The sequence below is a fragment of the Monodelphis domestica genome, chromosome 4 (genome assembly GCF_027887165.1).
Source record: "Monodelphis domestica isolate mMonDom1 chromosome 4, mMonDom1.pri, whole genome shotgun sequence".
Lineage (NCBI taxonomy): Eukaryota > Metazoa > Chordata > Mammalia > Didelphimorphia > Didelphidae > Monodelphis > Monodelphis domestica.
In genome coordinates, this window is record NC_077230.1 from 447,203,342 (window position 1) to 447,231,258 (window position 27,917).

General features: G+C 38.5%; 1 protein-coding gene across 2 annotated transcripts; it reads left to right on the forward strand.

Annotated features, from left to right (window-relative positions):
* LOC107649090 (zinc finger protein OZF-like) lies at positions 1 to 27,809 on the forward strand. Of its 2 annotated transcripts, XM_056796848.1 has the most exons (5): positions 1 to 818; positions 12,442 to 12,518; positions 19,392 to 19,518; positions 21,027 to 21,122; positions 23,676 to 27,809. In XM_056796848.1, the coding sequence occupies exons 1-5, from the start codon at positions 737 to 739 to the stop codon at positions 25,274 to 25,276; spliced, it is 1,983 nt and encodes a 660-aa protein (XP_056652826.1). In that variant the 5' UTR covers positions 1 to 736; the 3' UTR covers positions 25,277 to 27,809. The 2 variants fall into 2 exon arrangements, with proteins under 2 accessions (XP_056652826.1, XP_056652827.1); XM_056796849.1 differs by lacking the exons at positions 12,442 to 12,518; positions 19,392 to 19,518; positions 21,027 to 21,122.
* Positions 27,810 to 27,917: the final 108 nt, after the last annotated feature.

The following is a 27,917-nucleotide window of genomic DNA, read 5'->3' on the forward strand; positions in this document are numbered from 1 at the left end:
GGGTCGGGGTGGGCCCTGAGAGCAGCTGCAGAAGGGTTCCCCCAGCTTTTGGGCTGGAGGCGGGGACGGTGGTGACCTATACCAGCTGACTCCACCGCCCAGGTGACAGCGGGCAGACCCCAGCTTATCCGTGGGTACCGAGAGCCCCTCTGGCCAAGCTGGCCTGGACTCCTGAGCGTCTCTGAGCTGTGTCTACACCGCACACTGTAGTCCCCTGCGCAAAGCTGGGAAGGGGGCGGTCTCATGCCCATTCCATACCTGCAGCTCCACGCGGAGGACGCTTCCCGCTGGCCAGCGCATCCCTAGAGAGCCTCTCCTACTCAGGGGCTTGGCTTTGGATCTCCAGAAGAAGGGACAGGGGGTGCTACCCTGCCCACCTGTGTGTGATGCCCCCACCTACCCAAATCCCAAGGAGCCAGGACCGAAACCAGAGACGCGGGCATCTCTGATAGCCCCGGGCCCTCGGACCAGGAGAAGCCTTAGCATTCTCCGGGCTGATCCCATTTAGTGACTGACGGAAGGCTGACGCTCACCAAGGACTACTTGTCCGGTTACCAAATAACCCCCGAGACGGAAGGGAGCCTCTCGGCACTAGACACTTCCATCCCCCATTGTCCACTGGAGACTTGGGCTTTCCGGTGTGCCGCTACAAAAACATAACGGCCATGGCTTACTCCAGGGAAGCCTGAGAAAGAGAGACCATCCACCAGGCGCACAAAGACTCTCTGTGCCGGAGATGGGCACCGAAAGTGATGCCTCCACAGAGAGAGAGTGTGTGTGTTATTACAGAGGTGAAATAGGGAATCCTCTGCTGCTAGGTGAGTAATGGAGGGGTTTAATGCCAACTGAATTACTGTGTTCAGCTATTTCGAATTCTGCCTCCTCCAGTCTGTCCCGTCGATCTGATTTTCTATTTTCTAGTGAATACTAAATGTTTCAGTGATGACTGCTTTATAATAAAGTTCTGAGTCCAGAAGAGCCATTCAACCTCATCTCTACTTTTTTTTCATTATTTTCCTGGAAATTCTAGATCTTTTGTTCTTCCCACTTAATTTTATCATTATTTTGTTTAGCTCTGTAAAGTATTCTCGTGTTAGTTTCACTGCTTTGCCGGTGTGTATGTCTACCCAACTCTTCCTGACCTCATTTTGGAGTTGTCTTGACAAAAACACTGGAGTGGTTGGCAATTTCCTTCTCCAGATCATTATATAGATGAGGAACTGAGGCAAAGAAAGGAAGTGACTTCTCTGAAGTCACACAGCTAGTAAGTGTCAAGGTCAGATTTGAAGTAAGAAAGATGAATTTTCCTGACTTCAGACCTGGCACTATCCAGTCCTCCCCAACATTAGAATAGCACCAAATTTCTAAATTAATGTTAGCCAAATTTCTATTCTTATTATAATAATATGACCAAGCTATGATTGCTAACTTATTCCCCAGCTCAATTATTTTTTAAGAATTTTATCTATACAAATACTGAATTATTTAAGTGGACTGGCTTCCAGTTGGTTTAAGCATTTTGTGGTTATTTTGAAAAATATTTTACTTTTATTGCTATCTCCTTGATACTATATAAAAATGCCACTGATTTTTGTGGACTAATTTGTAACCTGAAATTCAAAGCCATTAATTGTGATCATTTTCTGTCTTCTGTCTTTGCTGATTTTCTAGGACTATGTAAGTAAAACATCATATCATCAGCAAATAAAAAATAATTGTGTGGATTTTTTGTCTATATAGTTTTACTTTCTTTTTGCTACTGTTAACTTTTTAAGAACTAGGTATAACAAAGTGGGGAGAGTGTACACTCCTGCTTTATTTCTTATTGGAAAAAACAGTATTTTTCCATTGTACAAAATGGCTTCAGAGAGATACTTTTTATCATATTTTAAAAGATTCCTCTAAGACTATGCTTTGTTGGGTTTTTAGCATAAATGAGTATTGTATTTTGTCAAAGGCTCATTCTGAATCTGTTCAGATAATCCTGTGGGTTTGGATGTTTCCATTTTTTAATATGTTGAACATTAATGTTTTCCTAATATTAAACCATCTATGCCTTCCTAGTATAAATACCAGCTTGATCTTGGTGAAGGGAAGAGAATAAGTAACTACCACAAGCCAGGCATTGGGCTAAGCACATTATAAATATGATCTTATTTAATCCTCACAACAACTCTGCCAGCAAGGTACTATGGGTATGATTAGTGAATGAGTTTCTGTATAAATTACTGTAATTTGCAGGTTGGGGGAATTTTAACCTTGAAATTTTGTATATTAATAATTACTAATGATATTGTGTTATAGTTGACTTTCTGCTTTTCCTTATAAGGTTTATATATTTAGCCTATATTCTCCTGTAAATTTACCTGGAGAATTTTTCTTTCATAGTTCCTTTACACCAATTTGATTTTCCATTTGTGAAACAGTTAAGAACAATTTGGTGTTCTGTTACATTGTGTATTTTGTATTTTTATGGATAATCCTCTTTTGCTTTTGAGTTCTTCATTTTTTTTATGTCTACCTGAATTTGTTTGGTTCAGGTATTTTTGTTTCTTTTGTCTTCATCCTTATTCTCTCTTATTTAAAAAAATGTTTATTAATTTGATTTTCACCCTCTTCTTTTTAATCTTATTAGCCAAAAATTTATAAATTTTGCTAGTTATATCAAATAATAAACTTTTAATTTTGTTTGCCAGTTTTATGGTCTTTTTGTTTGCCAATTTACTTGTAGGAAATACTGTTTTCATAGCTTCTTCCCTCCACCCTTCATCTTAATTGTCATTCCTTTCTATAGTTTGGGAGTTTTGCCTAAATTATTGATTTCTTCTTATTTATTTCATTATCTGTTACCCCACATGTTTCTATTTTTCCACCTCAATTAAACAGTTAGTTTAAAACTTTCATTTTTCTCTGATCCTCACCTATTTCTTTTCTCTTGGACTTTTTATATGGGCATTTTTCCAAGAATTCCTTTGCTTAATCATCTTATCATCTCAATTTCTTTCTGTCTATATTGAATATTTATTCTCTGATTCATGGTCTAGATTCTTATTTGTTCCTTCTTTCATCTCTTTCTGTTTCTCCTAGGGTTAGAGCTTCTCAATTAGAAGATTATGAACTGCTCTTTTCATTCTTTTATTTTTTAACCCTTACCTTCAGTTTTAGAATCAAATACTATGTATTGTTGATTCTAAGGCAGAAGAGTGGTGAGGGTTAGGCAATAGGAGTAAAGTGACTTAAAGTGTGTGAGTCCAAATTTGAAGCCAGGGACCCCTGTCTCTAGACCTGGCTCTCAATTCCCTGAGCCCCTCAGTTGCCCTCAACTCCTTTCTTCTAACAAGTTTCAATATTCATTGTTTTTATAGGTCTTGCCTCATCTTTCCTTCCTACTGTTGTGCCTTACGTCTGGATGCATCATAAGGGCAGTTAGTGCCCATTGGTAGAAATTACCCTGTGTCCCCAATCATGTTATCTTTTTCTAAATCTTGTTCTTCCTTCTCCTCATGACTCTTCTTTCTCTGCTTATGGGTGCCAACTTGCATTTCACTCATGGAGGGAGGGGATGATATCCATGGAGGCATGATACTCTTCCCTTTCAGGGCACCAACTCCTTTCAGATCAAATCCATCATAAGTTCCCTATCTTCCAGCAAAGACATCCACTTCATTACCAATGTGTACTACCCTATTGTGCTGAGACCTCCCTTCCATTCCAATATCCATCTCTCCCTTCAGTCTCCTTTCCCATTTTCCTGTGAGTACTCTTCTTGATAAGCCATTGTAGGAGTTATCAATCTTTTCCTTTTCATCCATGGTTTGATTCTCTTTCTTCTCTTTTCATTTCCACCCTCTCATCCTGTAATTTTGCACCACAAAATTCATTGATTCACAGGATGAAGAGATTGTAGTGTTTAGTCCGTGATCCTTTTTTGCTCATTCCTCCAAATTCTCTTCTCCATTTCTTTAAATTCCAATTTCTCGTAAAATTTTAATTTTCTCTCAATGCACATGTTTAATTTTTTAACTTTAAGTCAGATTGTCTTGTTCTAAAAAATAACAAGCTTTTCAATATTGATTAATTTATTTCATTACTTATTCTTTCTTTGGAAATTGAACTTATCTTTTTTGGGTGTTTCTTTTTGGAAAGCTATTTGCCATTATTTCACATTATTCCTTTCACACCTGTTTTTTTGTTAGGTAGGAATATCTCAAATTCCTTGGCTTTTGTTTAATATTTATCTTTTTATTGATTTTTGCACTTGCAGATATCTCATTTGGGATTATATTTGAAGCCTCTTTTCCTTTGAGGGGAAATAATATTGCATTTCCTTCTGTAGTTCATATGGTATTCAGGCTAATTTTGTGATGTTTTAATTTACTTTGATTATTTTGAAATTCTTTCAGCTTTTTAAAACAACTTGTTTTTTGTTATTGGAATTGTTAGATTTAACTAATTTATTTTGGAGTTTGAATTAGAGAATATTTTTCTGGAAGGGACCAGTAGATTCTTTCACAGTCACAAATTCTGGGATTTTCTATATTATGGGATTCTGGTTTTTTTAATTATCATATTCTTCTAGGAAAGCTATGCCTTAAATTGTCTTTGTATGGCACAGCTGATAGAAGGCTAAACCTGGAGTTGGTATGGCCTGTGTTCAAATCTGACCTCAGACACTTTTTAATTGGGGCAAATCCCTTTAACTCCCTTGCCCTTCTGTCTCAGAGTTTTTCTTAAGACAGAAAATAAAGGCTTTTTTAAAAAACTGTCTTTGTACATCTTGTCTTTGAGGTCAATGATTTTTTGCTTTTGAGATCAGCAAATTTTTCTTAATATTATTGCCTTGTGCTTCTCTTCTATGAGATTTTCCTCTGTTATAATCTCTTGGATTTCAAGTCTCTGATCTTCTCTTTCATGTGTTTGTGGACACACCATCATTGATTTGATTGTTTCTAATATGCTCATTGAGTGCATTTTTGGCATTTGAATAGCTATTTATACTGACATTTGTTCATACTTTATTTCTTCTCATAGATTTCACTTCTCTCCTGAACCATCACTGTTTTTTAGGTGTTACCCACTCTTGAGAGTCCACAGGTTTTGTTTCATCAAGCATTGGTTTACTTTCCTTTGTGTTGTGCTTTTTAAGAGAGCTTTATAATCTATGAGTGTTTACTATTCATCAGTGCTAGTTTTAGAATCTTTTTTGTTGATTTATCTGCTTGTAATTCTAGCTCTTAAAGTGAATTCTTTTCCTTTTGCAAAGATTTGGTGGTCTAGCCTTTTTTTCTTTATATCTCTGTCATTCACTTTCTGACTCCTCCTCTTTTATTGGTGGATACATCCCTGACACTGTTTTTAAAAACTCCCTCAGCCTCTGCCCTCATTTGGAATCATCCATCCCTGTCTCTTCTTCTGCCAGAACTACAGGTCTCAGGGAAATGGGACTCCCAAAAGTTCTCTTGATATCATTAAGGATGTGGGGGTTTTGTGTGAACAAGGTAAAGTGTCTTTAGTTCAAAACCTGATTTCTTGTTTGAGAGTTGTTGACATTGACTATGAGAACTGTCAAGATTCAGAAAGCATAAAATAAGATAATATCCCCAATCCTTAAAGGGGAAGAGTTGAGCAGAACTGGGGACTTAAGAATGTGGCTGCCTATGATGGAAAGAATTGTTGTAGATATGGCTTTAGAACATTAAGGTCTGTCCAACTTGCTTCCGCTTAGATTTTTTTCTTTTTAAAGAAATTTGACTAGTTTGGCCCTATTTCAGACTTCAGTTGCTATGGAATTGCTGTGTTTTAACATGTAACTAAAGGCTAACAAGCTTTTCTATCATTTTAATAGAACAATTATGTTGTTTGGGATTGCATCTAAGGACAATTGTTATCCATGGTATATTTTATTTTAAGCATGAATGGTAATTAATGATTGGTAGTGCCAGCAAATTAACCTTTGAAATCCACCATTAGTTTTAGTCTGTGATGATGGTGGAATGAAAGGAGCATAAAAAATAAAAACCTTTAAAGTCATTCATGGAGTGTAAGATTAATGTGAATAACCATTATTATTTGATTCAAAATCATAGAATTTTTGAGAGTTGGAAGTAGCCATTTGGCACCTCAGGTACATGAAAGGGATTGTTAAATAGTAATAGTTTTTATTTAATTAGTTCTTATTTTTTAATTAAATCTAGGAGAATATTCTAACTATGAGCAATTGATAGTTGGGAAGGGATTTTAATGAAATTGGAGATATATGAGTGCCCCCCTAGGTGTGGGATTCTCCAAGGATCTCAGTGCAATGATTGCTTTATTATCTAGAGCAATATCAGAAATTTTGGTTGACTTATTTTTACTGATACAGATGATGGAAAAAGTTTTTTTCCTACTCTTTCTTTCTCTCTTTATCTCTCTCTCTCTTTCCCTTCTCTCTATTCTTTTTATTCCTCTCTTTTTCTCTCTTCCTCTCCCTCCTTCCCTTTGCTCTATTCTTTTTCACCTTCCCTTTTCTCTCCCTCTTTTCTTCTCTCCCTTCCTTTTCTCCTCTCTCTTCCTTCTTTTTTCTCTCTTTTTCCTCCCTCTCATTTGTCTCTCTCTCTTCCTCCCTTATTTCTTTCTCCTTTCTCTTTCCCCTCTCTCATATCTCTCTCTCATCTCTCTTTCCATCTCCTTATCCCTTTCCCTCTCCGTTTATCTGCCCCCCTTCTTCTTTCCCTCCCCCGTCTCTCCCTACCTCTCCCCCTCCTTTTTAGTCCAGTTTAGGCCCATTCACTCTAGACTATTGCAATATACCTTTCTCCCTGCCTCTAACCTCTTTCCACTCCATACTAAACCCTACATAACTGCCAGATTGATCTTCATAGACCATGGATCAGACCATATTAAGCTCTGAATCCACAAACTCCAAAGGCTCCATGTTGTTTCTAGGATCAAATACAAACTTCTCTGTTTGACACTTGCACCCTGGCCTCAACCTACTATTCTAGCCATTTTCCCTCTCCATGAATACTATGGTTCTACTAAACTGTCTTTGTTTCTGTTAATAAATTGTTTGTTCTCCTGTCTGCTATGCCTCCTTGCTGCCATTCCTCAGAATCCCTAATGCTGAAGAAAACTAGGGATTCTGAGAAATGGCAGCAAGGAGGCATAGGGTTAGAGTATTCCTATAATGCTCTCCAAGAGTAAGAGTGTTCCTAGAATGTTCTCCAAGGGTTAGGTTGAGGCCAGGGTGCAAATGTCAAATAGAGAAGTTTGTATTTGATCCTAGAGACAACATGGAGCCTTTGGAGTTTGTGGATTCAGAGCTTAATATGGTCTTACCCTTGGAGAGCACTCTATCTACTGTGTTATCTAGCTGCCCCTATAGGATAATTTTAGAATAGCTACTTATGGTCATAATGTATTCAAATAGTCAAACTTAGATTATTGTTAATTCAAAAGGTTTTCTTTCTTGTTAAATTGATGTGACACTCTAGGGAAAAAAAACCATTAGAACTTCTCCCTACAGAATGACAATGATTTGAAAATGCTTTTTATGGTAATTTTAATAATTATGTCAATATGTTGATTTGAAGTTAAAATTTGCATTTAACTTAATTTTATATTAATTTGTATTCATTTTAGTAATTATACTAAAATTGAAAATTATGTTAATTTGGTTTCTAATATTGTGTATTTAACTAGCAGTGATGGGTAACTCTGTGGTCATGTATAGTAACTATAGCTTTTTTTCTGAAAATGGTACCTAGAGTGTTCCTATAATGCTCTCCAAGAGTTAGATTGTTCCTGTAATGCTCTCCAATGGTTAGAGTATTCCTATAATGCTCTCCAAGAGTAAGAGTGTTCCTATAATGCTCTCCAAGAGTAAGAGTGCTCCTAGAATGTTCTGCAAGGGTTAGATTCTTCTTGTAATGATCTCCAAGGGTTAGATTGATCCTTAAATGCTCTCCAAGGGTTAGAGTGTTCCTGTAATGCTCTCTAAGAGTAAGAGTGTTCCTATAATGCTCTCCAAGAGTAAGAGTGCTCATAGAATGTTCTCCAAGGGTTAGAGTATTCCTATAATGCTCTCCAAGAATAAGAGTGTTCCTAGAATGTTTTTCAAGGGTTAGAGTATTCCTATAATGCTCTACAAGAGTAAGAGTGTTCCTAGAATGTTCTCCAAGGGTCAGTTTCTTTCTGTAATGCTCTCCAAGGGTTAGAGTGTTCCTGTAATGCTCTCCAAGGGTTAGAGTGTTCCTATAATGCTCTCCAAGAGTAAGAGTGCTCCTGGAATGTTCTGCAAGGGTTAAATTCTTCCTGTAATGATCTCCAAGGGTTAGATTGATCCTTAAATGCTCTCCAAGGGATAGAGTGTTCCTGTAATGCTCTCCAAGAGTAAGAGTGTTCCTGGAATGTTCTCCAAGGGTTAGATTGTTCCTGTAATGCTCTCCAAGGGTTAGAGTGTTCCTGTAATGCTCTCCAAGAGTAAGAGTGCTCATAGAATGTTCTCCAAGGGTTAGAGTATTCCTATAATGCTCTCCAAGAATAAGAGTGTTCCTAGAATGTTTTCCAAGGGTTAGAGTTATAATGCTCTCCAAGAGTAAGAGTGTTCCTAGAATGTTCTCCAAGGGTCAGTTTCTTTCTGTAATGCTCTCCAAGGGTTAGAGTGTTCCTATAATGCTCTCCAAGAGTAAGAGTGCTCCTAGAATGTTCTGCAAGGGTTAGATTCTTCTTGTAATGATCTCCAAGGGTTAGATTGATCCTTAAATGCTCTCCTAGGGTTAGAGTGTTCCTGTAATGCTCTCTAAGAGTAAGAGTGTTCCTAGAATGTTCTCCAAGGGTAAGATTGTTCCTGTAATGCTCTCCAAGGGTTAGAGTGCTCCTAGAATGTTCTCCAAGGGTTAGATTGTTCCTGTAATGCTCTCCAAGGGTTAGAGTGTTCCTGTAATGCTCTCCAAGAGTAAGAGTGCTCATAGAATGTTCTCCAAGGGTTAGAGTATTCCTATAATGCTCTCCAAGAATAAGAGTGTTCCTAGAATGTTTTCCAAGGGTTAGAGTATTCCTATAATGCTCTCCAAGAGTAAGAGTGTTCCTAGAATGTTCTCCAAGGGTCAGTTTCTTTCTGTAATGCTCTCCAAGGGTTAGAGTGTTCCTGTAATGCTCTCCAAGGGTTAGAGTGTTCCTATAATGCTCTCCAAGAGTAAGAGTGCTCCTGGAATGTTCTGCAAGGGTTAAATTCTTCCTGTAATGATCTCCAAAGGTTAGATTGATCCTTAAATGCTCTCCAAGGGTTAGAGTGTTCCTGTAATGCTCTCCAAGAGTAAGAGTGCTCATAGAATGTTCTCCAAGGGTTAGAGTATTCCTATAATGCTCTCCAAGAATAAGAGTGTTCCTAGAATGTTTTCCAAGGGCTAGAGTATTCCTATAATGCTCTCCAAGAGTAAGAGTGTTCCTAGAATGTTCTCCAAGGGTCAGTTTCTTTCTGTAATGCTCTCCAAGGGTTAGATTGATCCTTAAATGCTCTCCTAGGGTTAGAGTGTTCCTATAATTCTCTCCAAGACTAAGAGTGCTCCTAGAATGCTCTCTAAGAATTACTCAGTTCTGCTTTCTGCCTTTATATAGGAGAGAAGGGTTCCAGAATGAGACACATCACTTCCTTCTGAATTTCCCTGATCTACCTCCCATCTGGACATGAGGCTAGGACCAGAATACTCCCCAACTTGACCAAATTGGCAGAAAGAAGTTGGATGAATCATGTGAAGACTGAGCTGAAATGTCCCTAAGCATAAACTTTCTCATTTACTGCTTTCATCAGGGAACCTTACAATTGCTCTATCTGGACTCCCCCAATCATTAATAGATTTCCACCCTCTTCCACTTTTCTCATTTTGAAAAACTGAACCCTTGATGAGTAAAACAAGCCCCTGTGTCAAAGTCAGTTGTGTGCTCCCTCATCACCATCCCCTTCAGCTCTAGTTCCTTTCTACCTCCCCAAATGTCCTACTCCAGACTTCCTACCTCTTCTACTGTGCATTCTGGAATTTCTGGTTCGTCATTAAGAGGCTTCTTTCCATCTTCAATCCCTTCTCTTCCTTTCATACTTCCCTCCCTTTCTAACATTTACTTAGGATCCTTTCTATTGTGGATGTTTTTCTTTCTGCCTTTTACATTAGTTTTACTTTACTTTCACTTAGAACCTAATTCTGGGATGAAGGAGATGGAATTCTCATAACCCATTTCTGTTTCCCCGTTCTCTCCCTGTTATTCATTTGCTTTTCTGTGTTGTCGAACTCTTTGAGACCTGATTTGGGGTTTTCTTGGCAAAGATACTGAAGTGGTTTGCCATTTCCTTCTCCAGACTGAGGCAAACATGTTAAGTAGCTTTCCCTGAGTCACACAACTAGTGTCTGAGGTCAGATTTGAATTCAGGTCCTTCTGAATCCAGGGTCAGCATTCTATCCATTGTAACAACTAACTTCCTCCTACCTCTCTTTTGAGGTTCATGTTATATCCATCTATATCACCCATTTCAGATCCTATCAACCTTCAAGACCTTAAGGAAGAACCTCTAAGGAAGCTTCCTTAGTGAGTTCAATGTCCAATGATTTATTCTTCTACTCCATTTCACTTATAGCAATGGTCATACTCTTGACTCATATAGGTGCTTAGTTGATCAGAATTTATCATAGAAAGTGTATACACGCCCCACAGTCTCTGAATCACTTCCTTTCATTCCACATCATTACTCCCCTCTCTCAAACTTTTTTCTGTATGTGCAATAGACTACCTACTCTTCCCCCATTGCATATATATCTAGCCCTAAGTCTTTCTCCTGAACTCTGGGCTCACCTCTCTAACTGCCTCCTGAATTCTTCAAACCAGATGTCTTGGTAGACAGCTCAAAATTAGCATTTCCAAAATAGAACCTATTATCTTTCTCTCAAAACCCTCCCTACCTCATTATTACTTCAGTGGGCACCTCCATTTTCCCATGTTGCTCATCTCCATCACCTTCACATATCTAATCTGTTACCAAGTCTTGTCATTTCTACCTTCACAACATCTCTCCAATGTTTCCCCGATACCCAAGCAGCCTGATACATTCTGATGTAGCCACTCTTTACCATATACCTGAATTATTGTAATCCCTGGCTCAGGTTTATCCTCACTCCCATTCTTCCTCCACTTAGCTGTCCAAGTGATCTCTTCCTAAAGAACGGGACTGATTATATATTACCCTCCTCCCATCTCAATGAATTCCAATGGCTCCTTATAATCTCCAAGACCCAAAATAAAATCCTGTTTCCTTCTTAAAGTCCTTTACAATCTACTCACTTCCAACCTTTCTGGTCTTCAGGAAATGAGAGAGAGCATTCCAGTTGTATGGAATAGATAGTAGAAAGGCATGCAGATGGAAGATGTAGTATTGACTTGCTCTGAGTATAGGAGGGAAAGTAATGTCCATCAAGACTGAAAAGTCAAGTTAAAATCTGGTCATGAAAGACTTTAAAGGCTAAAGAGAGGAATTTCTATTTAATCTAAGAGCTGAGAGGAAGCCAGTGGAATTAGTTTTAAGTAGGGGATTCATATAATTAGGTCTGTTGGAGGAAAATGTTTTGGTAGTGCTTGCTCAGCCTACTGGGTCCCCTGCCTTTTCTTCCCTTCCTTATCCCACCCTGTCTCACCTCCAGCACCCAGAGCTAGGTATTCTGCCTCCCCAGCTCCTTGGATACAAGTGCCCAAGATTCCTTGCCTCAACCCCCCAATTCACTTTCAGTGCCCCAGGTGTTCTTGCCTTCTAGACTGTACCTATGGCACCCTTACCCAGGTCTCCCTCTTGCTCCCCTATCCCCACTTTTTTGATAGCCCTTAAACCCTCCTCCATCCACCACTGTGACCCAGGATATCTTTTTCAACTTCTCCTTTACTTCAGCCCCTCTCCTAAACCTAAGCATTCTCCAAACACCATTCCTGTTCCAGACCCAGGAGTCTGAAATCCCCTTTACTCTTAGTCCCAGCACTGCTCTGGCTATTTCTAGGCCTCCATCTTCCAAGGCTTTCCCCATATCCAGGCTTCTCTAGCCTCCTCACCTCCTAGATTCAGCAGTCAGATGCCTAGAGACCCTGCTTATGTGGGGCAAGAAGAGGGGAATGCAATGGAGATAGGTCTGACACTGAAGGATTCAATGAAGGGCTGGGTTCAGCCCATCTGGGGCAATAAGTCCCTTCCTGCCTCTGGGTTACCAAAGATGGAATTCAAGAGTGTGCGAGTGAGCGTGGTAGAGGAAGTGAGATGTTGACCTTCTAATTTTTCAATCCTGACCCTTATTTTAGGCCATCTCTACTCTGAAGGCAACTCTGACCCTCTGTAGGACTTGGCCCTCTCTTGGTCCTTCTGGGGTCTCCTGCCAAGGAGGGGGAAAGTCAGACTCCTCCCCCTCAGAGATCCTTCTCTCTCCACAGCTCAGCCTGCTGAGGATCTAGAGGGGAGCATGGAGCCAGAAGGAATGACCCCTGGCAGCCAGAGGACCCCCTCCCAGGTAAGAGCCAACAGGCCACACACTTGACCAACATTAGGAAACATGAACATTTCTATCAACACAAAACATCACAAGAGGATTGTAGATGAAACCACCAAAGAGAAACAACCTCTATTGCCTGTAAATCTGGGTGGATTTTTTTAGCTCGTTTCTAACCCTAATCTCCACAGCTTCTCACCCTCCCTTCTTTCTTTAAAGCTCTCCCCTTTGGAAATTAATTATAGTCAAGCAAAACAACTTCACACAGCAGTCTTGTCTGGTCATGCTTTGACCAGAGCTGAAGGCTTTCCCAGCTGTTTTGTTTTACAGGGTAGTTACTATAGGAGTTGTTCTTGCAGTCCTGCTCATTTTGCCCTGCCTAAGTTCACATAAGTCTTTCCACCTCTCTCTGAATCCCTTCCACTCCCCATTTCTTTTTTTGTAAACCTTACCTTCTATCCTAGAATCAATACTAAGTAGAGGAAGGTAAAACAAAAAATCAGTAATGGTTAGGCAAAGAGGGTTAAGTGACTTGCCTAGGTTCACACAGCTAGGAAGGGTCTGAGATCACATTTGAACCCAGGACCTCCCAACTCTGGACCTGGCTCTCTATCCACTTAACCACTTAGCTCCCTCTGATCCCCATTTCTAAGGGCACTTTAACATCCCATTTCATTCAAAGACCAGACATTATTCAGTCTAAATAATGATTAGAGTAAGAAATGGAAATAAGGTTAGAAACAGAACCATGTCCAGTTCTCTGCCTGTAACCAACAGGGTGGCTATGAATATTTGGGGGTATTTGATCTCTTTGAGTAAATAGCCTTTTGTTGAGCCCTATTAAGGCAAAGCTGTGCCTAAATAAAAGCTCTCCTTCCAGTGTTGACAGCTCCTCCTTTGAAAATACATTCCCTTTAGCGCACCCCTCATTGGTCCCCATCTTGGAATCAAATCCTCTTTGCTTTCCATATATTTAGTTCTTGTTTTGGATGTTCAATCATATCCAACTCTTTGTGACACCCATTTAGGGTTTTCTTGAAAAAGAAACCAGAGTAGTTGGCCATTTCTTTCTCCATTTTACAAATGAGGAAACTGAAGCAAACAAAATTAAGTGACTTGCCCAGGGTCACACAGCTAGTAAGTATCCAAGTTTGGATTTGAACTCAGAAAAATGAGTCTTTCTGACTCTAGGACCAACATTATATCCACTACATAGCCTAGCCTCCCTTTCTAAACTACTGATTCCAATTTCATTTCACAACTCAGACTAATCAATCACCCAATCAAAGTCCTAATGGCTGTTTCCTACTGATCTCCAGGATATTCTTTCTCCTTTCTCCAAAAGTTCAGTGTGATCACTCTGTGTCTCTTTGCCTCAACTGCTGCCTTTCCACGAGGAGTCTTCAACATGCATGGTGGTATTCTTTCAGTTGTTCCTCAGTTTCACCTGTCATGTCCTACTTCTTCACCTTACCTCAGCTACATGCAAGGATTATCATTCTTGCCTTCCATATTCATTGATTCCTTTCTGCACTCATGTTTTCCCATTCCCTCTCTCCTTATGCCTTAATACTCCTAACTTATTTCCCCAGACCATCACCCCGTGCTCTAACTATGCTTGCCTCCCTTCCCAGATTTGCTGAACCAGTTCATCTGTATGCTATTCTCTTTCAAATCCCTCCCAGTCAAACCCCATAAAACTCTAACTTTGGATTACCCCAGTCTCACATCTCCAACTGTTCATTGGACATCTTGAACTGGGGGTCCTACAGATATATGGAACTCAACATGTCCAAAATGGAATCTATTATCTTCTCTCTGGCTTTTGCCCTCATCCTAATTTTCCTATTATTTTCAAAGGTGCCACTATTCTTCCAGTCATCTAGACTTGTATCCTAGGAATAGTTCTTAACTCCATACGCTCTCTTACCACCCCTAACTCCCATATCCAATCAGTTGCCAAGTCCTGTGCATTCTCTCTTTGCTGTATCTTTTGTCTCTTTGTTGCAGGCCTTTTACCTTATACCTGGACCACTGCAATACCTTTCTGGTTAGTTTTTCTGTTTCAAGGCTACCCACTCTAGTCTATCCTCCACTTTGCTGATCTTTGCAAAGTGCACATTTGATTCTGTTCAAGAAACTATTCCTCAGCACCACCTGCCCCTAGGGTCCTTGCTACACTATTTGAAAGGGTCAACATGGACATCTGGGAGCTCATCAATGATCCTCTACCATTCAAAAAGAGCATCCAGGAAATTCTTCTCATAGTTTCCTACCCAGGCATTTTCCTGGACTTTATTATCCCCAGAAATTTTTCATTCTTTTTCTTAATTGAAAATTTTTATTTAATTAATTTATTTAGAATATTTTTCCATGGTTACATGCTTCATGTTCTTTCCCTTCCCTCCTCCCACCCCACTCCTGTAGCCAATGAGCAATTCTCCTGGGTTTTACATGTGTCATTGATCAAGAACCATTTCCATATTATTTATATTTGCACCAGGGTGATCATTTAGATTCTACATCCCCAATCATATTCCCATCAAGCCATTTGATCAAGCAGTTGTTTTTCTTCCATGTTTCTACTCCCACAGTTCTTTCTCTGGATGTGTATAGAGCAGAAACTTATTCTACAAGATGAAATAAACCTTGTAACACTCACTTCTTGAGGTCATTTCCTACTTCTATTGTAGGACTTCATCATTCTTACACTAACTAACTCACTAGGTATCTCCTCCCATCTCTTTTTGACTCCTTTTAATGTATTATCTTCTCCTTTAGATTAAGCTCCTTAAGGCCAAGGACTGCCTTTTTCTCTTTTTTTGTTTGCCTAGCACTTAATATAGTATAGGAAGCACCTGACAAATGTTTATTGACTTTATTATATATCCAAGATCAAATATAAAATCCTCTGTTTGACATGGCAATCCCTCCATATCCCCTTCCTACTTTTCTGTTGCTATTATACCTTACTCACTGTATTCTCCAGTGCCATGACCCCAGCCTCTTTCTGCAACTCCAACAAGATACTATCTCCTGACTCTGTATTTTTACAGACTGCCTCTTATCTCTGGAATTTTCTTTCTCCTCATTTCTGTTTCCTTGATCCTTTCAAAACTTAGTTAAAATATCATCTTCTTCAAGAAGCTTTACCTGGTCACCTTCAATGCTAGTGACCTATCTCTAAGATGATCTCCAATTTCTCATGTATATATGTATATGTAATATTGCTTTTTTTCTAGCTTTAACATTTTATCACTGTACCTAGGACATAGTGTAAATCTAATGAATAATTATTGGCTCATTGATTCCCATTATCTGATTCCTTTGATCTTATTCCTGTACTTTTACAATAGAACTAGAAGAAATCATAAAATCTGATGGACTGGACATACTATGATTGTGTGCCATCTGATCCACCCTTCCTTCAGTTAGGCAATCTTTCTCCTTCCTACCTGATATAAGGGGGATGGGGGGAAGGAGTTATTTATTAAAGGGTTGGACTGGAGTTTTTAAGAGTGTGGTCACCAGGAATTTATTTTATTCCAAAGAGATTTATTTACAATTTATTTACAAAATGTAGAAAGAATGAAGTAAGAAAAATCAGAGAGAGGCTAGGGTAAGATATCTAGCCTAAGCAATAAGTAATTTACTTCCTTAGCTGCCCTCAGCAAAGCCAAGGACCTAGGGAAAAACTCTCTCAAGAGGCTAGTCTCTCCTGAGGCTAGTTTCTTCATAAAATATGCAGGAAAGGAGTCAGCTCTTCCACTCACCATGTGTAAGTCCAACAGTCTCATCAGGAACAGGGTCTCAGGTCCAGTTAGCAGATGTTCTCCTTCAGTCTCCACTTCAAAGAATGAAGTAGTGTCTCTCACAGGAAGTGACTGCTCCTTTTTTTTTATTTTGCTTTTTATTTTTATTTTTTAATAATTTTTATTTGATAATTTCCAAGCATTATTCATTAGAGACAAAGATCATTTTCTTTTCCTCCCCACCCCATAGCCGATGCGTGATTCCACTGGGTTTCACATGTGTTCTTGATTCGAACCCATTTCCATGTTGTTGATATTTGCACTAGAGTGTTCATTTAGAGTCTCTCCTCAATCATATCCCCTCCACCCCTGTAGTCAAGCAGTTGCTTTTCATTGGTGTTTTTACTCCCACAGTTTATCCTCTGTTTGTGGATAGTGTTTTTTAGAACCCTGCAAGTTGTTCTGGGACATTGCATTGACCCTAATGGAGAAGTCCATTAACTTCGATTATACCACAGTGTATCAGTCTCTATGTACAACATTTTCCTGGTTCTGCTCCTCTCGCTCTGCATCACTTCCTGGAGTTTGTTCCAGTCTCCGTGGAATTCCTCCACTTTACTATTCCTTTCAGCACAATCATATTCCATCACCAACATATACCACAATTTGTTCAGCCATTCCCCAATTGAAGGGCATCCCCTCATGTTCCAATTTTTGGCCACCACAAAGAGTGCTGTTATGAATATTCTTGTACAAGTCTTTTTCCTTATTATCTCTTTGGGGTACAAACCCAGCAGTGCTATGGCTGGATCAAAGGGCAGACAGTCTTTTATCGCCCTTTGGGCATAGTTCCAAATTGCCCTCCAGAATGGTTGGATCAGTTCACAACTCCACCAGCAATGAATTAATGTCCCTACTTTGCCACATCCCCTCCAGCATTCATTACTTTCCATAGATGTCATGTTAGCCAATCTGCTAGGTGTGAGGTGATACCTCAGAGTTGTTTTGATTTGCATCTCTCTGATTATAAGAGATGTAGAGCACTTTTTCATGTGCTTATTAATAGTTTTGATTTCTTTGGCTGAGAACTGTCTGTTCATGTCCCTTGCCCATTTATCAATTGGAGAATGGCTTGATTTTTTGTACAATTGATTTAGTTCTTTGTAAATTTGAGTAATTAAACCTTTGTCAGAGGTTTTTATGAAGATTGTTTCCCAATTTGTTGCTTTCCTTCTGATTTTAGTTACATTGGTTTTGTTTGTACAAAAGCTTTTTAATTTGATGTAGTCAAAATTATTTATTTTACATTTTGTGACTCTATGTCATGCTTGGGTGACTGCTCCTTTTAAAGATGCGTCTTTTGCGTCGCTTCCTATGTCTTCCTCCACTTTTTTACATGGACAAATCATAGTCTAAAGCCTTGCTTAGAACAGCCCAGGAGGCAGTCAGTTGATTCTGATTCATCACTCACTATTGCACACATGGGTCAAAGACCTCCCAATGATTAAGTGGGATGTTTACACTTTTGGTGATTAGATCTAAAAATGGGCAGATCTTCCCACTCAACTTTAAGTAGGGTATTCTAAAAATAGGCAGGGTTACAATTTAAATCTTCACAATCAGGGAAGAGTTCATGATTTTCATTTTTACAATCAGGGGATAATTAAATTTAATCTTCACACTAACTGATTCCCTATCTCAGTCACCTTCTGTTTCCTCTTCAAGTTTTCCATGGTAATCTCTATTGTCACTCTCTCAGATGTCTCATATTTAATTAAAAAATGGAGGCTATTTGCCTTGAACTCTTTCCTTCTCTTCTCGCCTCCCATCCTTAATGTCACCCCCCAACAATTTCATGCTTTACTTCAATAAAGGAGGAAACAGCAACCCTTTCCCTTGCCAAGAATAATCCCTCTACATGTTCTCTTATTCCCATCTAATCCTGTTTTCACCACTAGATTACTCCCATAATCATCCCCCTTCTCTCTCTAATCTTCAGTCTTCCTCTTTATTGGTTTCTTCCCTTCTCTCCAAAAGAGACTCATCTTTCATTAGGCTTATTGATCATTGTTTGGTCTGTTTTGAATTCAGGTTTTTGATAGAGTAGTAGTATGCAAGAACTGGTTGGTCTGCCTCTGGACACCATCTTGTCTGGAAGTCCCCACAAGATGAATTCTTAATCAATTAAGGAATAGAATCATTTGCAAAAGATAAAACAGATTGTTTCCATTACATGAGATGGAAAAGTTTTTGCATGGACAAAACTTAAGTACCTAGGGTTAGAAGGGAAGCAACTAACTGGAAAACAAATCTTTGTATCAGATTTCTTGGAAAAACAATTGGTATCCAAAGTAAATAAGCAGTGAACAGAAATCTGTGACTAAGAGCCAGTCCTCAAGAGATATATGACCAAATGGTATAAGCAAACAGGTCTCAGAAAATTTTTTAAATATTGGCCACCATTTCAAAGAATACTTCAAATGACTGGGAAGTGCAGGAACTGATGTCAATCTTTCTGGACCAGGCTTCTCACATCCCCCACTTTGGGATCTCAAGCACCATGAGGGTCTATGGACAGTAGACTCAAAACTTAGCTCAATTCCTACATAGCATTGGCCCTACCAAGTTCATTTCTAGATATAGCTCCTTTACTGGATGAATCCTGGCACTGGACTAGAGTTCTTTAGTTTACTTTGTTAAAAAATATAGTGTATTTCCCAAGTCCTTACAAATTCATCATTCGATTCTATTTATGAGGTTTCATTATGACATATCACTTAGAAGGGTCTGGATGAGAAAAAAGTTTCATACTACCATTATTCCTTCTATCTTCTCTACCAATTCTCTTAGATTACAAATAAAACACAAGAAAATACTTCCTGACTCTCTATGGACAAGCGATTCACAATTTTCAATAGGACATTTCTCACCTACCTTGCAGTTGCCAGTGTAAACCATTTTTTCTAACTTTCCATTTGACCCTTGGGTTTAGGGTTACGCATGTTGGCTCTGACACTTACTAGGAATGTGACCTTTGGGAAAGACCATCAAATTCTTTGAGAGTCATTTTTATCACTTTGCAAAGCACAATGACTTGTAATATGACTTCCTGCTCTAAATTCTATGACTTCTGCCATTTCAGGAATATGTGTCATTCAAGGATGTGACTGTGGACTTCACCCATGAGGAGTGGTGCCTCTTGGACTCTTCCCAGAAGGCTCTCTACAGAGATGTCATGCTAGAGATAGCCCAGAACTTGCACTCCCTGGGTAAAGACAGATTGTACTTTTACCCAAACCCTCCCTCAGCAATTCTAAATTGGCCAATGAAAAGAATACTTTTATCCCTCCCTTCCTATCTGTAGTGCCCAGAATTTTAACCAATAAATAATGAGGCCACTTCCCTGAGAATAACATCATTTATTAATAGGGGATCAGTCAATCATGGTAGCCCCAGCATGGAAAGAAATAGAAAGTTGCAAATCCTTTTAACAGAGTTATATACCTTCCTTCTGTTTGGCCTGACAGTATAGTTTTTTATCTCCCCTCATAGCCTTGATTGGTGGATATTTTGAAAGAGAAGGTAGACTTAGAGATCTCGCTAGAGAATCCTGCAGCTTCACTAAGCTAGGAAATCTGACCCACCTACCCTCCTCTATTAAGTAATGGATTATCATTGAGCTTATAAAGCCCAACTTCTAGTAATCTTCAACTAGAAAAATATAAGTTGTCAAAATCATGTTTTCAAATGGTTCTTTCCTCTACTGGGGATCTGGTCATCCCAAATCTAGATAGGTTTAGCTAGAACAAAGAAGGCTTATTCTTTCTAATGACCTAGGGTGAGTGTTCTTACTTATAAATAAAGAAGGAAGTCTCCATCTTGCCCAAAACAAAATATGGAAGGTCCTATGCCAATTAGATGCCTTGAAGCTTGGGAATAATTACATTAGCTTGGGAGCCACCTGATGTTGGGAAGTTAGAGGTTTGGGGAAATGAATGGTTTCACATAGAAATATTTATAATAAATAATACAATTCAAAATTAATTTGTCTCACTATTATCCAGTGTTTCGAGTAGCAAGTACTTAACCATTATTAGAGACCAAAGCCTCCTAGTCCATTCCTGTCCAAGAAACAGGGTCTTCATCCTCCTTGTCCTCACATCAGAAGTACTTGTGTTGTCTAACAGGAAGTGAGGAGTTTTATTTGTTATTTCTCAAGCTAGCACTTCCTTATTCTAGGGATTTTTCAAGTGGAATATGAAATCAGAATTACATCCACTAGACATGGTCATCCAGCTTTTCTTTGAAGATGTACAATGAGATATAAAAACCCCTAATTCCTGAGGCAACCCTTTCATCTTTGAGATATATCTTATTCTTAGGTTTTTCTTCCTGATAATGTCTACATTTGCATCCCACTACTACTAGTCCTATTTTTGGAGATCTATCCAAGCAAGCCTATCTTTTTTCTATCTTAACACTTCCACAAAATTCATATATATATATATATATATATATATATATGTATATGTATATAATTCAAAAGGTTCACATCCTTCTAGGAGGGAAATGGATAAAATATTAATTTTCTGATTCCCAATTGACTCTACAACATTTTCTTCCTTCCATCCCATAGTTCCCAAAATCAACATATAGGTCATCCCTGAGGGGGACTAGGTAACACTCTCTGATCCTTCTAAGCATGCCTCCTTCTCTCAAGAAGACTGAATTCTAAGGTTCTCTGTGTGTTTAGCCTTTCCTTGTTTACCATGAGCAGGGCTTCCAGTTCCTAAAGCAGATCTTATCTCCCAGTTGGACCAAGAGGAAGTACCATGGTTATTGGATCCAAAAGACCCAAGAAACTCCTGCCTAGGTGAGTGAGTGAAACTGGGCACAGTTATCTCAGAAAGTCATCACCCAAAAAATATTGTACAGATATCCTTAAAAATCCCCAAGGTCATCCAAAAGAGACAGACTCAACATATGCCACTTTCTTGATCTTTCTTCCTTGATGTTTGCCTACATTCTTGAAGAAAGAGTGATCTACAGTATGATACAGAGCATTCTCTTTTCCCATTCTTGGTGGTCTCCTCTGTCAGAAGTCATTCTTCTGAGTTGCTTCTCCCGATTATTCACTGAATGGAAAGACAATCCATTGGCTAGTAGATCTAAGACATTGCCCAAAGCCTTAGGAGAAACTCAAAGGACAGAAGAGATGATCACTGCCTTCAAGGGTTTGCAAAACACACTGAAAGTGTGAGTTATATCTATGGAATAATGAATGCTGCCTTCTTTGACTGGGTTATCTCTCTAACACATTGAGGAAATGCTTTAGAAACAGATAAAAGACCAATTAAACAGTAGACCTAGTCTTTAGGACAGATTTCATTTGAGCCATGTGAAGTCCTATATTTAGGTGTGACAGATTACCTGCACAGTCACAGGCAGGGAAAGATGTGACTAAATCATAGTTCACACCAAAAAAAAGCTATTGGAGTCAAGAGTGAGACTTGGAAGTTGTGAAAACTGAGGTGAACTTGGGTTCGTGGATAGAAGTATGGTTAGCGTACCAAGAAGCTGATGGGCCCGTTGTCCTCTAAAGAGCCCAGACCACAACTGGAGCAGTATGTTCAGTTTTAAAGATATTGACAAACCCAGAAAAAGGTAATATAGGATGGGCAGATATGGGTGGGCTCTGATCAACTATTAGAAGAACTCTATCCCCTTTGATGGGATGACAGAACCATTGAAATGTAACTGGCAAAGTATGGTGTGAGCAAATAAATGATTGACTGCCTGAATGATGAATAAAAACTACTTATTAAGCACTTTCCATTTCCAAAAATATTGTGCTAATTTCTAAAGATATTAGTAGAAAAGCAGGAAAGCCTCTGATATCATGGAGCCCATGTTCTAATGGGGGAGACAACCCATAAAACTGTCTAGCATCCCATGGAAATGTCTAGCATCAGGCATCAAAATTGATGGTAAGACACATTCTTTAACTGCATTTGGCAATGCCAAAGAATATCATGAAAAGAATTCTCTTTTCAGGGTCTTCAATATTTAGGTCTCCTGAGAAGGCAGGAGTGCAGCATCTGAAGAAACCGTTGCCAGGATGCCTCCCTAAGGCACTTCTCAAGATGCTGGCTTCGTAGCTCTCTTGTAGTTCCTTAGTGTGAGTTGAAGGGAATGCAGTCACTTATAAAGCTAGCATAGCCCTTTTAAAAAATTAACCATGATGGTTACAAAAAACTCATATACATGAGAAAAGCATACCAGCAACACAATAAAAATCCTAACAATGATGAGCATTTGGAGAAAGGTTTCATACTAAAATGCCAATTCTGGGAAGGAATCTTGGCAAGTTGAGGGCTCAGGTCCCATACCTTCCCTTATACACAGTATGATCTTAGTGCTGTCACTGAAGTATTATGGTCACCTTTTCTGAGTCATACGGGTGTAATAAATAAAAATGCCTACCCTGCCTATGTCACTGACTACTTGGGAAAGGATCCAGTACTATTCTATGGGAAGCTCTTTGGAAAGATATTATTTTTCAGATATGAGATAATAGAATTTTATCATTGATTCCCACCTTTCTTGTTTGAAGACTTTTCTTTTTGAATGAATGAGATAGCATTTTTTCATAGCTTATTATGTGCCAAGAACTGTGTTAAATAAAGACTGGGCATCCAAACATTAAAAACCAGCCATTCCCTAGTTTCAAAGATCTCACTTTGTAAGTGAGGGAAGTAACATGGGTTGTTCGGTCGGAAAAGCCCATCAAAGATGGTGTCATAGACCTGGATACATCAGTAGGTCAGATGGTAGTTGTTATGAGACTGGAAGTCATGGAGTCAGGTCAAAGGAGAAGAATTGGAGGTTTTAGGAATATTGCATCTAGTTAGATCTAATGGTCCTCCATCTCTTGGGAAGGAATAGAGTTGGCAACTCTTATGCAACAATGTGAGTACTCATTCAGTGTTGAAGAATTCTAGGTGTCCTGGGAAAGGAATACAGGAAAACCAAAGAGGAAGGGTATCAACCTGCACATGTTTTAAGTTCCAGGATGGGGTGGAAGAAAAAGCCAAGAGACAAGGGAGGAGACTGAATTAACACTAAATCTATTTCAGCTTTCTTTCTGTACTAAGAAGTAAAGAGGCTATAGCAAGCAGTTAGGTGGTTCAATGGTTAGAGCACCAGGCCTGGAAATGGGAGGTCCTGAGTTCAAATATGGCCTCAGATACTCCCTAGTTGTGTGACCTTGTGCAAGTCACTTAACCCCCACTGCCTAGCCTTTGCCATTCTTCTGCCTTAGAACCAAAACATAGTATTGAATCTAATACAGAAGATAAGGGTTGTTTTTGTTTTTGTTTTTTTTTAAGAAGTAAGAGGCTATATTTCTGTGTTTTGTTTCCTTCAGATAGGCAAACCACACCTCAAAGCAAGGAGTCTTTTCCAAAGCTGAGCATTTCCTGTGACTTCAATTTCAAAGAATCCTGGCACTGTGATATCAAGTTAGAGAAGAAGCAGAGTATTTGGGGGAGTCATTCCAGACAATTCAAAAAGATACCCCAGAAAACTCCAGAGGAAGAGAGAGATGGTGATGAATATAATAAATTTAAAAGGAATTTTACTCAAGGGTCAACCCTTTCTGTCCAATCAAGAGCCCCCACAAGAAAGCTCCACCATGAATATGCTAAAAGTCAAAGGGACTTCAGACAATATTCAGACCTAATTCAATTTAAGAAATTCACCTCAGGGAAAGAACATTCCAAATACTGTGAATATGGGGACTGCTTTAAAGAGCAGAGAGAGCTCAATCAGTGTCAGGAAAAGCATACGGGAATGAAAGATTATCAGAGTAATCACTGTGAGACAGCTTTCAGTTTGATCCCAGATATTAATAGTCATAAGAAAAATCACCTCGGAAAAATACCTTCTAAGTGCAATGAAGATGGGCCATGCTTCATCCACCACTTGTCTCTTAGTTTACTGCAGAAAGCTCATACTAGAGAGAAATTGCACAAATGTAATCAGTGTGGGAATACGTATTTTCAGAAAATTCACAGACCAGAAAAACCTTGTAAATGCAATAAATTTGGGAAGGCTTTTCCCCAGGGATTATCCCTCATTTCACCTCAGAGAATTCATCCTGGAGAGAAACCTTACAAATGTAATCACTGTGCAAAAGTTTTCAGAAAGCCCTCCCAACTCACAGTCCATCAGAGGATTCACACCGGAGAGAAACCCTATAAATGTAATGAATGTGGGAAAGACTTCAGATGGAGAGCAAATTTTATTATACACGAAAGAATTCATACTGGAAAGAAACCTTACATATGTAATCAGTGTGGAAACGTTTTCCAAAAACCCTGCAACCTTGCTGAACATCTGAAGATTCATACTGGAGAGAAGCCATATAAATGTAATGAATGTGGGAAAGGCTTCATTCAAAGAGCAAAGCTTATTGTACATGAGAGGATTCACACGAGAGAGAAACCTTACAAATGTAATCATTGTGGAAAGGCTTTCAGACAGTCCTCCCATCTTGCTGTTCATCAGATGATTCACACTGGAGAGAAGCCTTACACATGTAATGAATGTGGAAAGACCTTCAGACAGAGCTCATCCCTTATGGCACATCATAGAATTCATTCTGGAGAGAAGCCCTATACATGTAATGAATGTGGAAAGGCTTTCAGACAGAGATCATCCCTTATGGCACATCATAGAATTCATTCTGGAGAGAAGCCCTTTAAATGTAATGAATGTGAAAAGGCTTTTAGCCAGAAGTCATCACTTATGGCACATTACAGGATTCATTCTGGAGAGAATCCCTATACATGTAACGAATGTGGGAAATCCTTCAGCTGGAGTGCAAACCTTGTTGCCCATCAGAGGATTCACACTGGAGAAAAGCCCTATAAATGTCACCAATGTGACAAAACCTTTACTCGGAAGTCTTTTCTTACCATGCATGAGAGAATTCATACTGGCCTGAAACCTTGTAAATCTATGTGAAGTGGAAATACTTTTAGCTGGGCAGCAGACCAGAAGATATTAGAAAATCCACATGGTTCATGAACTCATAAGATATAATGAATTTTTAAAATTCTTATGTTCAGATTGTTTACTATACAATAGTATTCAAATATTTGAGCCCTGTCTAAAGGTCTTTCCACATTCATTACAATGTGTAAAGCTCAATATTCATCAACCAACTGTAATACTTTGGCCATTCCCCTAAGGCAATCCCTTTATCTGAAGTTCTTGCTAAAATGAAAATTGTTGCTGTGAATATTTTGATGTATAGTGGACCTTTAGGTTTAGGCTGTGATCCAAAACGATGAATATTTTAATGATTTTTCCAGGACACTTCCTTTGTTGTTATTGTTTTTTATAGAAAGCGAGGGTTTTGTTATTCTGTTCTTGACAAAAATATCAGAAAATGAGCATTTTCACTTAAAAAAACTGAGTGTACATAAAAAAATGCAAATCTACCTGAAATACATTTTTTGTGGTTTTTCAAAAAATGTGTTGTTTTATCATTTGTAACTGTCTCTAGCCCTTGTTTGGTGAAGAATGCATCTCTTCCCATAGCTATGAAAACTATAGATCTTTTCTAATTTTTTAATGCTTTGAAGTTAATAAGAAGAGAATGTATCTATTAAGAATTTATTATTTAATATGTTATAATAATTTGATCTCAGCCTAATTTTTGATACTTCTTTCTAGTTTTCCCATAAGTTGTTCATCAAATAGATAGAAATTTATGTGCTCATGTTTATTGAACTCTGAGTTCTTGTTTATTTCTGATTTTTCCCATTTCTAGGCTATTCTACTGATCTATTTCTCCCTCTCTCTCTTTTTTTAAATACAATAACAAATAGTTTTGAAGACTGCTGATTTATGATGCAATTTGAGGTCTGTCTATTTTATTTCCCTGTCATCCTCACCTTTTTTCATGATTTCCTTTCATATTCTAAATCTTTTGTTTCTAAAAACGAATTTTGTTCTATATGTTCCTTTGAGAGTTTAATTAGCACAGAATTAAATCTGTAAGTTAACGTTGCTGATATTACTATTTTTTTATCATGTTCGTATGGCCCAGTCATTAGCACTGAATATCCATCTACTGAATTCATTTTTGTATTGCTTTTCATCAATGGATGTTCACAGGTAGGGCATATTACATATATTTTCAGATTTTTGAAATCTGCCAGTTTTCCTGATTTCTTCCTTTTTCCTTTTTCTTTTTCTCCTTTAAAAACATTTGTTATATCAGATAACCCTTGAAGAAGGGAAGACTATGTGGTGGTGTAAAACAATAGCAATAAAATCTATTTTTAAAAAGAAATATAAAAAATGTATATAAAGTATTTCTCAAAGGTGGTTCTAAAGTTGTCCCATTTCTCTTCATTGTCTCCTGAGCTTTCTGTTTTATTTTGTACTTTTTAAAAGAAGCTTCATGAATACTCATATGTTTAAAAATTTTCATCATCATCATCAAATCCTTCCTCTTCCCCAATAAGAAATTCTCCAATTACACAAAATACTTTAGCTCATTCTCTTCTTATTCTTAGTGATATATCCCATTGTAGTCAGGTCAAATATCCATTTTGAATTTAGGGTTGTATAAGGTGTAAAGTCAGACTTCTAAACTGCTCTACCAAATTGCTAATCCATTTTGGCAAGAAAAAAAAAAGATCCTTCTTCACCTGAGCATTTATATTCTTGACAATGGGCTCCTATTTTCATTTCTTTCTTGCTTGTTTGTTCCATTCAATTTTATATGAACTGATAGAGAGTGAGATGAGCAGCTGGAAGAGAATAAAATACTACCACATCCTACATTAAAAAGATTGCTAAAAAGAAATGAGACTGAATAACTGACAAACCAGCCAAGATCTTGGAGTGTACTGATGGAGAAAGATTTCTTCCTTCTCAAACAAAAGAGGGGGGAGATTGATTGCCAGCACCGAATGTTGGATGCACTAGCAAATGGGATCATGCTGTTTTTGCTGCACTCTTTATCTTTGCAATAAAAGAAGATTCCATTGGTAGAATGGGAAGCATTTCAGATTTTTGAAATCTACCAGTTTTCCTGATTTCTCTTTTTTCCTTTTTCTTCTTTTTTGAACCAGAAATGGCATGTAAAGCCAAGATCCAATAAACCATGCTTAAAACTAAATGTGAAGAGTGAAAGGCAGCAGGAGGTGTGTTGTCTCCTGAGCTCTCTGTTTCGTTTTGTTTTGTTTCATCCCAGAACATCACAGAACAGCCTCTTTCTTGAACTGAACCTTGAAAGAAATTAGAAAAGAATATGTTGTTCCCCAAGGATCTGTGTTAGTTTAAAGCAGCCAACCGATGTCATGTTGTTCTAGTCCATAAAGCAATCATTGCTCTCAGAGGAGTCGATCCTCAGTGTTGCTTCTGAAACTGGTACTTTGAGCATTCAACCGTAACAGTGCTGAAGGGGAAATTTCTTCTCCCAACACTTTGGTCATGTTGTTTTTCCTCAGAAATTATACTAGCTAATTTCAATAATCCAAAATGAGTCTGTGTGCAGTTTTTAATACACTCAGAGTATGGAATGCTTGGCCGGCGGCTGAAGGGGAGTACATCACAAGGCATCAGCATTTCTGCATTACATGTAACAAAG

Coding starts and splice junctions, on each gene's coding strand:
- LOC107649090 (XM_056796848.1), top strand. CDS start 737: ATGGGCACCGAAAGTGATGCCTCCACAGAGAGAGAGTGTGTGTGTTAT. Junction 819..12,441: donor AGGGAATCCTCTGCTGCTAG/GTGAGTAATGGA, acceptor CTCTCTCCACAG/CTCAGCCTGCTGAGGATCTA. Junction 19,519..21,026: donor CCAGAACTTGCACTCCCTGG/GTAAAGACAGAT, acceptor TACCATGAGCAG/GGCTTCCAGTTCCTAAAGCA.